The sequence below is a fragment of the Callionymus lyra genome, chromosome 3 (genome assembly GCF_982586985.1).
Source record: "Callionymus lyra chromosome 3, fCalLyr1.hap1.1, whole genome shotgun sequence".
NCBI lineage: Eukaryota > Metazoa > Chordata > Actinopteri > Syngnathiformes > Callionymidae > Callionymus > Callionymus lyra.
In genome coordinates this window covers 23411932-23427392 of record NC_141820.1, presented here as the reverse complement: position 1 = coordinate 23427392, position 15461 = coordinate 23411932, and the positions used below count along the sequence as shown (strand labels likewise).

The 15461-nt window shown below is 42.0% G+C and overlaps 2 protein-coding genes across 2 annotated transcripts in view; both read left to right on the top strand.

Moving 5' to 3' along the window:
* The window catches only part of LOC148083903 (uncharacterized), a 15864-nt gene extending 14776 nt beyond the window's left edge, over positions 1 to 1088 (top strand). Inside the window, exon 10 of the mRNA XM_087787135.1 lies at positions 321 to 1088. Within this exon, the coding sequence (XP_087643261.1) occupies positions 321 to 773 (453 nt within the window). The 3' untranslated portion in view covers positions 774 to 1088. The remainder of the gene's footprint in view (positions 1 to 320) is intronic.
* Positions 1089 to 8150: 7062 nt separating this feature from the next.
* tcf19l (transcription factor 19 (SC1), like) lies at positions 8151 to 14256 on the top strand. The gene is made up of 6 exons (XM_087785839.1): positions 8151 to 8299; positions 9879 to 10537; positions 12127 to 12296; positions 12364 to 12757; positions 12830 to 13313; positions 13398 to 14256. The coding sequence occupies exons 2-6, from the start codon at positions 10267 to 10269 to the stop codon at positions 13738 to 13740; spliced, it is 1662 nt and encodes a 553-aa protein (XP_087641965.1). The 5' UTR covers positions 8151 to 8299; positions 9879 to 10266; the 3' UTR covers positions 13741 to 14256.
* Positions 14257 to 15461: the final 1205 nt, after the last annotated feature.

Genomic DNA, 15461 nt, shown 5'->3' with positions numbered 1-15461 from the left:
CGCTTTTTGGTCATTTTTATTTGTATAGCGCTTTGGCTTCGGTACAAGATGGACGTTACAGACTAGCAGTAAGGAAGTATTCTGAGTAAGTGTGTTTTTTTTGACGAAGATGAAGACAAGTGAGCTCCAGTCACTACATTAAAATGAACAAACATTTCTTCCTATAACTCCAAAAACAAACAGATTACTCTGAAAATAATCCAAACCCTTAGTCGACACGAGGGTGAGTAGAAAATGAGTGAAGTTTGAAATTTTTTAAAGAAAAAGTGATGCCTGACAACACATTACAGACGTAACCTGGCTTCCTTCTTTGCATCCAGGGCCTCGAGGTTTCCAAACCGGGCCGCTACCACGCTCTGACCTCAGACGCAACCTTACTGGAGATGAGTGACTCCGGAGTGGAGTTCGCCAGCTCCGGCCTCCCTCTGGACAGCGACACCGAGGGAGCGATGACCTACCCCTCGCACAAGCCGCTGCTCAACGCCGTCTATCCCACCGCCGTGAGCGAAGAGAGTCGCTCGGTCAGCCCAGAGGCCGCCACGCTCCCCGGCGGCGGCCTGAGCGCCACCGGTACCCCCGACTCGGCTCTGAGCCCCAGCCCTGCCTGCTCCTCCGCTCGTTCGCTGGCGGCAGCTGGTCCCGATGGAACCGTACGAGACGCCGTCTCTCCCGGAGAGGCTTCCAGAGAGACTCTTGAGTCCGATCCAGGGAGCCCTGAAGGAGCTGCCGAGGATGGAGAGGCGGGACCAAAGGAGCCGACCCAGAGCACTTGAGATGACAAATTGACATTGATGCCTTTTTTGCGAGTTACGGAACCTCGTTGTCCACCGAGTCCTTGATCACAACATTGAAAAAAAACACACACACTTTAATGCTCTGACCTACAGACCAAAATACCTAATGGGCATTTTCACAAAATGCACACCAGAAAATGTTATGCAAAAAAAACAAAAACCCACAGAGATGTCGGAGAGCCAAGCAGCCCGGTGCTGCCGATGGAACCTGCATGCTTTTTACAAGAAACATTAACGTGTTTAGATCCACGGCTATAGCGAGTAGAGTAGAGGGACCGCATGCACACTTCCACAGAGCAAAAAAACGCACAGGCTCGTAACAAAGTTATGGTCAGAGGGTAAAACACTCCCAGCACTTTAGGAAAATCTGAATGGGAAGAAACAGTTTAGCACTCCAGGTTGTTTTTTTTAAACATCGTGACCACTCCACGCTTTACGTCGTCATTGCCTTGTTCCTCAAATGAACACTGAACATTATTTTGTGCCACATTGTAGCGAAGTACAAGACAAGACCAAAGAGGTCAATTTAGACATAACTAGCGTAAATCGTGTTAGCGTTTTCTAGTTTTTTTTTCTGTAAAGATTATGTAAAAACAACGTCAAGTAGGGATGAGGAGGGATCTTCGATCATCGTCAACGTCAAACTGCGCAAAATCTGAAAAAAGGTCATGTCATCGTCACATGTCGCCATTTCGTTTACATGTTCCCAATCGGGATGCTACATAGCTGCCTTTATGTACGCGTCAGTGCGCCCTCTGGTGGCCTAAACGTCTCATTCACCATCACAGAACAGATCCAAAAAAGGGGTGTCTTTGTCTAGAATAATGGTAGTTGGAAATGTCAACTTGGATCTGACCTTGGAGGGAACAAGGACTTAGATAATGTAGCGGAACATATTTACATTCAACGTACTGTCAGTAAATGTCAGGTCAGTTGGTGCCTAAAATCTTTATTACATAGATTTACTAATCTTGCAATACACCAGATACTATTGAGTTTATTCTCTAAAATAGAAATACCTCTGCCGCAGGAGTGACGTACATAGGTTTGTGTTTCTGCCGGTTGTTTTATCAACATTTTTTGTTCTATTCTAAACGGTGGGAAATATGTTGCTGAGGCCCCGGACATGACAGCAATACAACAGCACATCAACCAATATAGAACATGGGGAAAATAATGGCGGTAGTCTTGAAAGTAGCATCAGTCTTAGGTTGATTCTGGCGCCGTTTTATAGATGTTGTCTACTGACGTCTGCTCAGAAGATGGTTGGAATTGATGATTTGCTAGATTTAGCTTCTCTCGCACTCTTTCCTTCAATTTGTCTCCGTCAGAAACTTTTCCTTTTACCTTTTAAGATGCTTTGATATTGATTTAGTCTCCATGCTGACCACGAGGATGTCATCGGGGGAGTAACCCTGCCAAGTGTAGCTTAATTATGGTATTATGTCCAAACCAATTTTCCTTTTGACAAGTTTAGCTGAGCCTTACTTCATGTTTACATTGTGAGAACGTTTCGGATAATCATAGTGTTGTTGCTGTTCTAACCAGGAGCTCCCAGTCCCGCCATCTTGGAAAAAACGAATCAAATAGTTCTAAAAGTATTTTCACGAGTCTTTTAAATGAATTAACTTGAAGTGTTTAAATGTTGATGCCGCTCTATAGTTCAGTCTGGATTTAGGAGGGTTTTGAAGGTCATGCACTTGTATGGCGTGTAAGCGCTGCTTAAAAAAGTAAAAAATGGAAACACATAAAATGATGTTTTGAGGGAATAAACGCTTTAAGGACTTTGTAATGCAGTAAAGCTGAGTAGCTAAAGGTGTCAGTTTGAGTCCCGGAGTAGGAACCTTCACTGTAAGCCAACACACTTCTCTAATCATGGAAGTTCTAAAGGTCTTATTGTAGGATCTGTTTGAGAAAGTCATGTCAATAATTGCTCCTTGGCAGAGGCATGCAGTTATTTATTCTAGTTGAATTATAGTATCCATTGTTTCTAAATGGTACCTTGCTTGTTTACATCTCTCCGATCTGAAATTCTACATGGTTGCCTCACATATTGCCTCATCCTGCAAATATATTCTGCAGACAGACAGTATAAAAGGCAACTTTCTGTAATGTATCACAACACAGCCTTTGGTTACTGGTAGACAATTGCAAACAGTCAAGTCTGAAGTTAAAAGACATTTGTTGTACAATGAATATAGACCTGTTCCATTATCTTGAGAATCACCAAATAAGTCCTCCGGCATTTATTTCTCAACGTATATACAGTTCTTTTGTTTTCTTTCCTGTCACTTAATATGGACATTTCTGGTGCCGACAGCACTTATGTCCACCCTTGCACCGTCAGACAAACACTTGGATTATTGCATTTTGTTGCACCCGCCAGCAAATGTTATTAACAGAGCGACGCGTCTGGAAGCTTCTCCGCCTCTATGACCGAAATGCTTGTCTCAGCTTTCACGTCTTTACCAGCCGAACGAAGGCAAACACAAGTGATTATCCTCGTCCAAATATGACTGGCAGAGGGTTTGTTGTCCGTCCCTTTTATTTCACATGTCTAAACCGCAGCTGCAAATCTCCTGAGAAATCTTTTGAAATCTCCTTGCTTATCAAAACATCCCAGTCCACATTGCTCGGACTCGATTCCGGGGGGGGAATATAATTGGATTTGCTTCGCAGACAAATTCATGGACACGGAGAATGTTGTGATAAGGACTGAGGAGACTTTAGCAGGGTTGCTATTTGGGGAGCGGATAAATGACTCGTATGATTGAAAGCCTCCAGTTTCTATCGTCATCTGATTTGATCATTGCAGCCCACATGGCTGCCCAAAAACCAGAGGCTGGAAGTCGAGAGCCGGCTGATAACATTGGTGCCGACTGCTTATCAAATTGTGGGATTTTTGCACAGGGGGTATGATTCCATTTAGCTTGTGAGAACACGTCAACGCTGTTTTTTGGTGTAATGTCTGTGACAATGATAAGTCAGAAGGCCTCAGGCAGATGATTCAAAGGCCGGCACCAGAGTCAGCTCGGCCACTGAAACCTCGCCGCGGAGAGTAGAGACTTGTTAGTGAGATTTGTCTGTAGCTATAAAACTCCAAATTTAAATTGCCACAGCGAAGGAAAAACAGAAGGCAAAGCTCTTGTTTTTCTGCTAATCCCAGTAAAACATGTTTCCTCCTGAAGTTGCACCTCAGACATCTCCAGGTTCTCCAAACAGAATGGAATCATCGAGGGGGAGGTCCAGAGTCGAACCTCAGATTATGGTGCCCCCTTAAAAAACAATGCTACTCTGTCATCCACCATTGTTGTCGTAAGCGTAGGCAGGCGAGGTTTTGACAGCATCCTTTTCAAGAAGCTGCAGTTTGGTTTGTACAGACAGACACTTGGAAAAAGCCTCGACACCGCAAATACCACCAACTCCGTCTTCATGTGAACAAGCCATCGATCAAGCCGACACTTCCCTCGTTAGAGGTTCTGTCATACAGCACTCACTGGAGGTATTAAATATCGCACTTGTCCTCTGTAAGCCTTGGTCGTCTCCGTAGACGGCGCTGTCTCCGTCAATCAGTCGGAGCTTCTAAGAAATCAGTGTTCGGAAGTGGAGCTGCTGCTGCTCAGGACACTGTATTAGTTGCATTAAGTGAAGTGTCTGAATGTGTATGCGGGGGGGACTACATGTGGATTTACTTTCAAGCAAGGACCAACATAGATTTGGGGACCTCCTGAGACACTGCGCCATCGTATGAGGATCTATTGGACCTATTATGTAGGGAATCAAACACAATTCAATGAAAACACACAAGCAAACGACTTCTACAGCTGCTAGTACACAAGCTGAATATATGATATATAATACACATTTTCAGATAGAAACCAGTATATGTCCGTACAATCAAGTGTCCAGTTTCACAGGACACCAACATCTGACACCCTGACGTAGTAGTTATTGAGGAAATAATCATGATGCAGATGAATCTTTTCTCTTCTATCAATATCTACATTCTGGACCCAAAGGTCAGTTGTTTAAGAGACTGAAAAACTATACTTACGAAAAACAATATGGTTGTTAAGGTGCTTTTAGTATATTTTCAACAACAGAACTTTGACAAAAGGTATTTCATTGAAAAAACACATGAAGGTTAAACTGTTGCACCCTTGTGTATTTTCGTCACATTGTTGCTGGGTCGAGTCTTGCAGTAGTTTAGTAGCTGAAGTCTCAACCATCGATTTCGACTTTTAAAAAAATGGACTGGGTCATAAACGTAAACTGCATGTTGTCGTCTGCATATAAAGCGATTTGATCACGATGGATCACTTCAGAACAGACATGTCTGAGCGTAACGTGGTTGTCAAAGCAACCATTTCTGATTGTAGCTAACTGGAAGTAGCATCTGGAGTAACAACAACAACAACAACTAAAGGTCTACATATTTGCTCTTAATATTCGTAGTTGTGAGTAAGGCTAACTTGTACTTGATCGGAACTGATGTCAACTTAGGTTAGCACAATGTCAGACACTCTGTTAGCCAGCTCTTGGAGTGGAAAAGCACACCATGTATTCTTTTGACTATGAACAAGTTGGCAGGAAAATAATTCAGATCGAAATAAGTCGAACTACTTATCAGCAAAAAACGAGACAACAGCTAATGTTGAGTATTGAACATGTGCATCATGAATCACACAATTGGTTAATTTACAACATGCATTTGTTCTGCTGAAAAGAATGGAGTCAATGCCAAAGTGTTGGCTGTTATTTTTACAGTTTCAAGGAAAAAAATATTGTAAATAAAAGCAATATAAATTACACTTGCACTTGGTTCACAAACAGCAAAATAAAAATAAAAATAAGTTTACCTCACTAACTAGGAATAAAGAAAAAAAGGGGGAAAAAACGGCATGTCAAAAAATGCACCCATGTAGTAAGGTAGAGATAAAGTTTTTGTACTCGCAGCTTTTCACGATTCAGGTTAAATAGACACTAGTTTGAACCTCCGAAAAACCAATTCTCACGTTTGTGTTGATTGTTTTGCACAATGAACAAACAGTTACATTCGCATCTGACCTCAGAGTTTCTAGTTAACTGGCAAAATGTCCAAATACAATTTGTAGAAAACCTTTTTGCCCAATGATTTGTTTTCTTTTGTCCGATACCATCCCCTCAGCTCTTTATGGCTTGAAAGAACACAACTTGACCTTCCTATCCAGAAAACATCAATTATATGAATCTAGTTTTTTGTTAACTGAATGTTGTACAGTTAACATTGAACATTAAAGTCATTTTCAGCTCAGCTGGGCGTTTAAAATAGGCATTCTTTAAAATGCTTGTTCTGAATAGTAAACAAGTTATTTGAGAATTTGTATTTATTAAAGTGCGAGACTTTGAACAAGGGTTCTCATACAGGTGAACTTTTTTGCATCAGAATCAGCACCTAAAATGAATAATCATGTTCTTCTACTGACATTTAGATATTTATCCTGTACATTCTGTCAGAGAGAGTTTGTTGCAGCTGCATGCAAGACTTTTAGTTCCTTTTGGAAAGACAGGTATATTTATTCCAACAGAATCATTCTAATCCAGAATCCTAGAAGTTTGTATGAGAAAATAAATCTTTTTTGTTTTTGTTACTATTGTCAAATTGTTAACTCTTTAAGTACATTTTTTAAAATAAATTATTTTCAATATATCTATTCATCTTATCTTACCTACTATTTAAAATAACAAACTGCCGGCCTTTTAACTCTGATTATATTTCCTGTTTTCCTGAAAATTTCAGTTCAGAGTTCAGAATTTGTCAAAATTGAATGTGAAACTGCGCTTGAAATCTCCTAAAAATGTTTTAAAGTCACACTGCATACAATTAGGTTAATGTTTTTGAACTGTAAAAAGCACGACTGGTACTTTAAAACTCCTTATAGCTACTTGATATTACTCTACGTACTACTGAGAGTGTTTAATCAAACGATTGTTTCAGTATCTAGATCTTACCAAATCAACTTTTAATCCGTGTATTTCTTTGTTTGATGATGATTATAGTAACAAACTATGTTTTTCTCAGAAGCAGGAAACTGCATTTTTTGATTTCTTGACGTCTTTAAGTGTAAATATTACAAGAAATATGCACTGAATAACCACATGTTTGTGTTTTCTTCTTGAGCAAAGTAGTGAATGAAAAGTAGCAGAACAATAGAGACCACACATATATATATGTGTTTTTCATACGGATCTCGAGGTTGCATGATTGTTTGATAAAATGATCACACGACTGATATTTATCCACTTTTGATAGCCTTCGTCACGATGCTGCATTGTCATGAGCAGCTGCTTCATGTTTATATAGTCAATTCGACTCATCAAGTCCTGCACCCAGTTTTTAAAAAAGCTTCTCTTTTACTCTGCAATGAATGAACAAATGCCAATAAATACCTTTTCAACAGAACGTCTATTCCAATCATTGTTGTAGTCTAGATAAATCTGTGACCTCATGATGATTCTAGTTCATGGGTCAGATCCAGCACATGTCAAAACAAGAAATGTAAATCTGTAGGACTTCATTCTCACAAGGTTGCACAAAGAAGAATCTTCTAATGTGGATACTTCACAAATCTCATGATTTCAATGAAAATTGAATTAATGTTTGGCCTTCCTGAAGAAAGACAACTACCATTACTTGTGTTAAGACGGTTTGAGTTATGGACAAGCTATCCATCCATCCATCTATCCATCTATCCATAGGTATTGCTGTCGTAGAATGACCCAGGGATGGTATTGTCAGTGTTCATACTTTCATTATTAATACCATAATTTAGCAAGAAAAAAAAGTCAAAGGAAAAAAAGTAGTAAAAGTGTTTCTAAAATTGTTTCTAACAAAGATGAAGTTGTTGGAGAAGTGGGAGGGATATGTTTGAATAATAATAATAATAATAATAATAATCTGTGAACAACAAAAACAAGGTAGCGTAGATTTAAATACAATTTAAAGAAAATGAAAAATCGGTCATCAAGAATATTTAAAACATTCTTGATCGATATTTTGTACTTTAATGGCAGTTAACATCTCAACAAAGGTGTACTTCTTCTAAAATACAATATACTTTAAAGCATTTGAGCATCATTGGTCACAAGAGAAAGTCTCTTCCAACTAGTAGCTAGAAATCTTTTGTCAAAACCTTTTTCTTTTTTTCTACCTTCTGGTGGGACTGTTTACTATTGTGGGCGTTAACCTCTGTAAAGGCGCCCTGGCCAGCAGCCAATGAGGGCGTAGCCGGATGTGACGTCGTTTCAGGCGCTAGGAAGCCACTCGCTGGACGCGCCAAATTTCAAAGCACTTCCTCTTGTCTGGGAAGAAAGCGAGAAGCTGCAGGAAAAGTCCGGGCGACAAAGTAACACCGAGGAAGCCTCATAAAAGTCAAGGGTCCGAACCCCAGGCCGGGGGTTTTTGCCACGAGAACTGGGACTTTATCGATCCGAACATCTCGCCGCGGGACTTGATCAAGAGAGTCGTAAGTGTGGACTCTACTTTCTCGCTGCACTCTGAGGCGGAAACAACGTCATGGAGCTCGAGCTGCTTCTGACCTGTCAGTCCTGTGACGATCCTTCCTCACAAACCTTTGTTTTCACGCCACGATCGTCCGTTTTAGATGAAAGATTGTTGGAGTTTTGGCTTCGTTTTCCCACAGACCGACATGTTGTTTCATCCACGAGTCACTTTAAGATCGTTGCTTTCACGCTTTTGGTCTGTAGCACGAATCCCGACAACACGAGTCAATGACAGAACGATCTGTGGATAATACAATAGTATTACACGATAATATGTTTGTAGATCTTTAGTTATGAGCTCTTTAGAGAAATATAGTGATTATATGTCAGTCTCGAGGGCTGTAAATGGAGTCTTTAAATGCGAAATTGGAAAGTTGATTTGACTCCAATGATCTGACCTTTGTGACTATAACAGTTTTATTTGTATGGTTATGTATTTGAAGTTTAAGGCTTCTTCTTCATTTTTATGCACTTCCTTGTTAACATATCTCAACTACTACTACTTTATTATTTACATTTTAAAATGACTCAAAAAGATCTTGTTCTCTGTCTCGTCTTTTTTTTACAATCAGACTAATGTTTATAATTTATAACCTTGTCATTACTGTTGTATGACATCAGCTGCCTTTATTTATAACATTTATAACTTTGTATCTGGTTAAAAAGCGGTGTGAACTGCACTTTACATTCTTATGTATACTTTATATTCTAATTAATTGAACTTTTCCATGTTTCATTTTATTTTTAATTTATGATCTTATCAATCTCATTGATCTGTGTGCACTTTGTTCTTCTGTCCAGTGACTAAAACATTAATTTCCCAAATGAATTTTCCCAGTGGATCGATATAGTTTCATTTATCATCTCATGACCTAAAATATTGTAATTAATTAAACTATGTTTAACTTGGGATCTGGATTTTAGGGAGGCCGGGTCACTCTGAGAATTGTTGGTTGTGTTTTTACTGGGGATAAAAGCTTTATATTTATACATAACTTTTTTTACGAGCAACACTTTTGTCAGAAGAGAAGTTGTTACTTGTTGCTAAGTTTATGACAACGACCCCTCATCTGCAAGTAAGTCATTTATGCGCACCTGGACATGGCCTGCCTCCACACTGGGCAATACCCGAGAAACATTTTAAACATAAATATAGCCGTTTTTAGAAGAATCAAGAGAGGGTTATTTTATGATTATTTATTGCACAAATTGGTGTTTATATATGTTTAATATTTATTTCCTAAACTGTTTTCTTTGAAGAACCCATGTGTGTTACTTGATAATTATTTATTATAAATATTATGACTCTTTTCTCTGTGAAGAATCCAGAAATGGTTATTTTTGTTATTTTGATATGAAAAAACAATACATTTCTGCGATACAAACTGACCCTGGCCCCCATCGGATAAAGGAAAAGTCATGCGGCCCTCACAGGAATACGTTTGAGGGGCCCATTCTCTAGTGGTTATAATCTTTATTGTGTTTTAGTTTTCCTCTGAGATGAAGCAGGTTTAATGCATTCCTTCCTCTCTTCCTCCACAGCTCTGATCGAACCTCCCGCTGAACCTGGATCCAAACACGCACTGAAAGCCGATCAAACCTTTGAGAATCGAACTCCGGTTTCAACGTTGACCGTGTCCTTGAATTATCATCACAGTCGTTCAAACGACGGCTTACGCTGAGGTTTAACATCCTGAACTCCACGAGGTGTTTGGTCTCACCGGCATCTGTCCTCATCTATAATTCATGTATTCGTGGCGGCCGAGTCCTCAGCTGTTCATGCAAATGCAAACTGCTGGTCGAAGATTTTAACCTTCACTAAGTCCAGACCCGGGATTTACTTTGGACAAACACCAGGCATGGATCGCCTGTGAGTGAGAAGCCGCCGCCGCACGTCGTGGGTGTAGAGGTGACCGACCATCGATCCGGGATGCTGTCCGGGGCGCAGGACTGTTTCCAGTTGATCCGGATCGGCTCCTCGGCGGGGGACTCGGCGCGCGACCTGTACACCTTCAGGCCGGCGCTCAGCCACTGCGTCTTCCGCCTGGGCCGAGTGGCGGAGTTCTGCGACGTGACGCTGAACTCCACGTCCGTGTCCCGGGTCCACGCCGAGCTGCACACGGAGAGGCAGGTGGGCCGGGGGGAGGAGGCGGCGCCGGAGGAGGGATGGAAGGTCAGCGTGAAGGACAGAAGCAGTCACGGTGAGTGCTGGGCACACAATAGTTCATCGTTTCCATTGTTACAAAAGAAACTCCGACTAACACATCTGCACTTCAAAATCAACATTTTTTAAATATATTTTAACTGTGTATAAATAACAATGAAACACAGAAAACTCTAGATTTTAAAATGTATTTATACAACATTCGTGAAAAAGTTAACACTTTTTTCCTTACCTTGATTTCTGGGATTCCACTGAACAACTCTTCGTACTCCAGTGGAATATAAGAATATATCTAAATCTTGAAATGAGTCAGTTGAAGAATATATAACTTTATATGATTTCCCTAATCGATCTGTATTGGATTAACAGCCAATCACAGGCCTTGTGTCTTAAGTGTTGGACAAGAAAGACATTTTATTATGTTATTGTCGCATGTTGTTGGTGAAATTAAAAACGTTCATGTATTTCATAAGTTTGGTTGTGCTCTGTTTGATATTCATGCACTTTTGTCATTTACTTTAGTTCTTTTAGAAACAATTCTCTCTGGAAAACCATGTCTTCTGTTTATGTATTTAATAATTTACGCTTTTTAAGTTTTTATTTTTCTGCTAAACACAGGAGCTACGACCTCCAATTAAAAGAAGCGAGACTAGTATACAAACAAGTTTAAGCCAAAGAAATGTTTTCATCAATTAACAAAATCTATTTTATTCACCCACTTGCCATATCCTACTCACCTGCTAAAACAGGAAATGACCTCATAATGTTAAACGCACTGAAGTTTTGAGTTAACTAATTTTGTTTACCGTTTATACTCCTAGTTATTACTATTTTACCAGGGAATATCTGTGTGTTTTATTCATTCAAAATGTCCAAATTCTTGGAGGCTAACCTGAGCTACATCATCTTCACCAAACACCCCCTAAAATACTTACTCACTCTCCTTGAACGGTTACACAGTTGGGACTGTCATAGTAGAACTCTCCAACTATTGTTTCACGATGAAACTATATCAGGATGACCCGACTGCAGATTCTGTGAGTGTCAGCATGAGCAACAAACTGTTTACTGACTCCTTCAAGAAACATCTCAAGAAATGTTTATTGGTGCAGGCTTTTCCTTGATTATCAGAGACTCTTATGTTTGTCTTGACCTTTTAAGTGTTTATTTTATTGGATATTTTTTGATTGTTTAAGCGCATTGTGACCCTGGTCTTGAAAAGCGCTTTATAAATACTAATTACTTACTTACTTTACATCAGAGGATCAGAGACACTTGCATTGTCCTGACACATGGGGGAGCCAGAAACAACATTTTAGAATGTGTTTATTGTGGCTTTAATGGCTATAAAAAAGACATGGATATGGAGTATCAACTATTATATCGAGTAACTCACAGGAGTCGGGATGAGATGAAGTCTGGAGGTCGAATCGCCCTTAAAGCTTCACGTCAATTTTTATGATCTCTTAGTTCTTTAAACCCACCCGGCTGGCGTAATAGTCTGAACAAATCACAATTTTAGAAAAGTGACGACTCTATTAAACCTTTTGTTCGTCGTCGGCAGAGACAATCCGACTCGTTGTTGACTAGCATATTGTTCGACTGATCCTGGATACACCGTTTCAGGCACCTGGGTGAACGACGTCCGCCTCCAGTCTGGAGTTCTGTGGGAGCTGTCAGATGGAGACACTCTAATCTTCGGAGGTCAATCCACGCCTGGAAACCCGGAGTTCTACTTCCTCTTCCAGAAGGTCAAAGTTCGTCCTCAGGACTTTGACGCCATCACGATCCCAAAGGTGAGAAAAGAAAATTTGTGAAAACCAACTTTCTTGACATTGACTTCATCATCTTCTCGTTTTTTAGACCGGTGCGTTCTCCTCCGACTTGGAGAGGCGGATCAGAACCAGCCAGGACTGTAAATCGGCCAACAGCCTGGATCTGTCCCGGCTGTCCATCAACACGTCCACGATCATCCTCAACTCCATCGGCAGCCTGAGCAAGATGAAAGGAACCAGCTGGACCTTCCAGAGGAGCCACAGCCACGACGGCACCTCCTCCGACCCGGGCTCCTCCTCCTCTTCCTCGCCGACCACGGGGTTCACCTCTCTGGTACCACCCGTCACCTCCCCGACCCTCGCCCCCATCACCTCCCAGTCCGCCACCAAGGCCTTCCCGCCGGCGTCTCGGAGCAGGAGGAAATCCGCTCACACCGTCCTCCTGGAGGACGTCGGCTCTGATGAGCTCAGAAGTCGAGCAGGTCAGTGTCGCGTTGAGTCATGAGTCATTCCTTCTGCTTGAGCAGGCTTGACTTTGTGTCTGTGTTGTGCAGCTGTGGTTCCGGTTCTGGACGACGGCACGCGAGTGCGGGCCAAGAAGAGGCGGCGGCTCTACAGGTCGGACGGTCTCGTCTCGCCTCCCCCGCTGCCGCCGCAGCCCAAAGCCCACGCCGAGGTCCGACATCAGCACGCGTCCAAACCTTTTCCCGTCGGGATCCGAACCATCGGCAGTTTCCACGGCGCCATGACCAACAGCCAGCTGGGCGGCGGTCACGCCCTCCAGTCGTTCAGGAGCAGCAGCGCGCCGGACGCCGTGTGCCGAGTGCAGACGCTCTTCAACAGGAACATCACGTCCTTCTGCCACCAGAAAGGTGGGCACCGGTCGGCTCAGAGGGGGAGACAACGCCTGCACAGCGCTCCAGTCTTCTCCCCTCTGGTGGTGGGAGGAGAGAACTACAGCCGGGCCTCGCCCTCGGTCCGAGTCCGGACAGAGGAGCGGAGCAGGGTGCCGTTCCAGAGGTTCCACCATCCAACCAGGTGATGCACAAAAGATGCCGAAACACAAATGTGACTTCAGGTGAAGCTTCGGCTCCTCAACATGACTTGTTTTTATCTTCGCAGCAAAAGACGAGGTCGCCCCAGAAAACACCCTCTCCCGCCTCGACCATCGCTCCCCTCGCCGTCCTCCTCCTCCTCCTCCTCGTCCTCATCCACCTCTTCTGCCTCTTCCTCGTCCGGCTCCTCCTCTTCCTCGTCCGACGACGACGATGATGACGAGGAGGGTGCGGTGACGGGGTCGGTGGAACCCTGCGCTGCTCTGCGCTGTCGGCTGCCTCAGCAGGACACGGTCCAGTGGATCCAGTGCGACGTGTGCGACGCCTGGTACCACATTGACTGTTTACACGTCGACCGCAAGAAGCTGCTGATGGACCCGAAGGCCGACTTCCACTGCGGCTGCCGCTGAACACGGGAAGACTTTACCACGAACTTCACTGCCACGTTGGTTCTTAAAAGACGTTTCCCCAGATCTGCAGCGGGAGATTTATCCTCACAAGTGAACTGAACCAAAAATTTCCTTGTTTTGATGATTGGAAAAAATGATGAATTTTGAGTCGGCTCTTTTATCCCAGACTATTTTAAAGTTTCTTTTTGGCTCCAACCTCAAGACAAAACATCCAGTGCGGCGCTTGTACATTTCCTTGTTGAAAGAAGCTTTTTGTCTTTTGCAATTCGATGTAATTTATATTAAAAAAAAGCTTGGGGGGGTTGAGCGGCTGAACCAGCTGGTAACATGGTGGGAGATGATAAGATAGTTAAGAAAAAAAAAAAACGTAATCACAGCTAATCTTCATATGAGACTGTAAAGACTGATTATTAGAAATGTTTCCAGGGGTATACGTGTGTGTTTGTTTAAATGTGTCTATAAAAGGAGTCCTTAATGGGTAAATATTTGATACCATTAATAGCTCTGGAGTCCAGGCGGTCGTTGTGCAGTCATATGGTTTTGAAATAAATCAGCATTTTATCAGATGACTTTTTTTTTAATGTCATTTAGCTTATGGTGGAGTCAGATGACTTTTAACCTTTGTTAATTTTCCATCCAACAAATATTTACCATGTTTTTTTCTTCTTCTTTGCAGTGGCTACAATCGCTTGACCCGAAAACGCTCCAAATTCAACAACAATATCCACTTTTTTTTTTTTGACTCCCACGTCGCCGTTCCCCTGGGTGCCAGCAGGGGGCGGTGTCTGCCCGGCTCAGCGTCTCAGACAGATGAGAGCAGCCACTCCCTGAGCATCTCGGACAGAATCATGATCATATGTTTTCATTATTTCTCCACCAGAGACGCTTCTGTTTGCAGTCCGAGGCAGGCTAGTGGGAGGAGTGAGTCAGGGGGAGGGTCTGTGCTGGTGATGGATCACAGACTTCCACTGTGTGTGTCTTTAGACAGAGAAAGTTGGCGAGAGGAACCATCAGATGTGTGAGCACAAGTCTTTGTTTGTATTTCAAGTAATGTTTGACATTACGGGATGCATTTGAAACAACGGAGGCGGTCTCTTGGCAGGGTTGTTGAGACATATATGTTAGTCATTCAAGTATGGACATGTAGATAATAAATGTATATATATATATATATATATATAAAACCAAAAATACAAAAGTGGTCTGGAATATCATACTGTAGAAATCTAGACATCCCCCAAAAACATGCCCCTTGAAATACAGAATTGTATTTCTATTCAACATAGAAATGAAGCTTGATAAACTGTTATTTCCTATTTCGAGGTGTCTTTGAAATCTGTTTTATACGGAGCCCCCCAGGGGACATGTGGGGGGGGCTGCATCTTGAGATCTCGATCAATTTCTCTTTATGTCTATACATCAAATGGCCAGTGATTTTCTTCACGGCCCAGCATGGAGAGTCGGGTTCTTTTTTTGTACTTTGAGCGTGTCCTTCAATACAGGCACATTGTCAATGTTTTAAAAGATGTGGGTTTCATATATGTTTACAGCATTTAAAGAGACCTGTCTTATAGTATAATATTGATCTATAGACATGAGAATTTGATGTTGGAATATATATATATTTTTTAATTATATTATGTTGTGGTTGTGTTTTCTGGAAAACATGCTCACTATTTGACATATAGATATGAGAATTTATCTCTGCACTTGCAAAGGGT

Bases quoted from the DNA above. Each gene is read 5' to 3' on its own strand.
- tcf19l (XM_087785839.1), top strand. From the start codon at position 10,267: ATGCTGTCCGGGGCGCAGGACTGTTTCCAGTTGATCCGGATCGGCTCC. The intron at 10,538-12,126 runs GTGAGTGCTGGG...ACACCGTTTCAG, and splicing joins GAAGGACAGAAGCAGTCACG to GCACCTGGGTGAACGACGTC. The intron at 13,314-13,397 runs GTGATGCACAAA...TTATCTTCGCAG, and splicing joins AGGTTCCACCATCCAACCAG to CAAAAGACGAGGTCGCCCCA.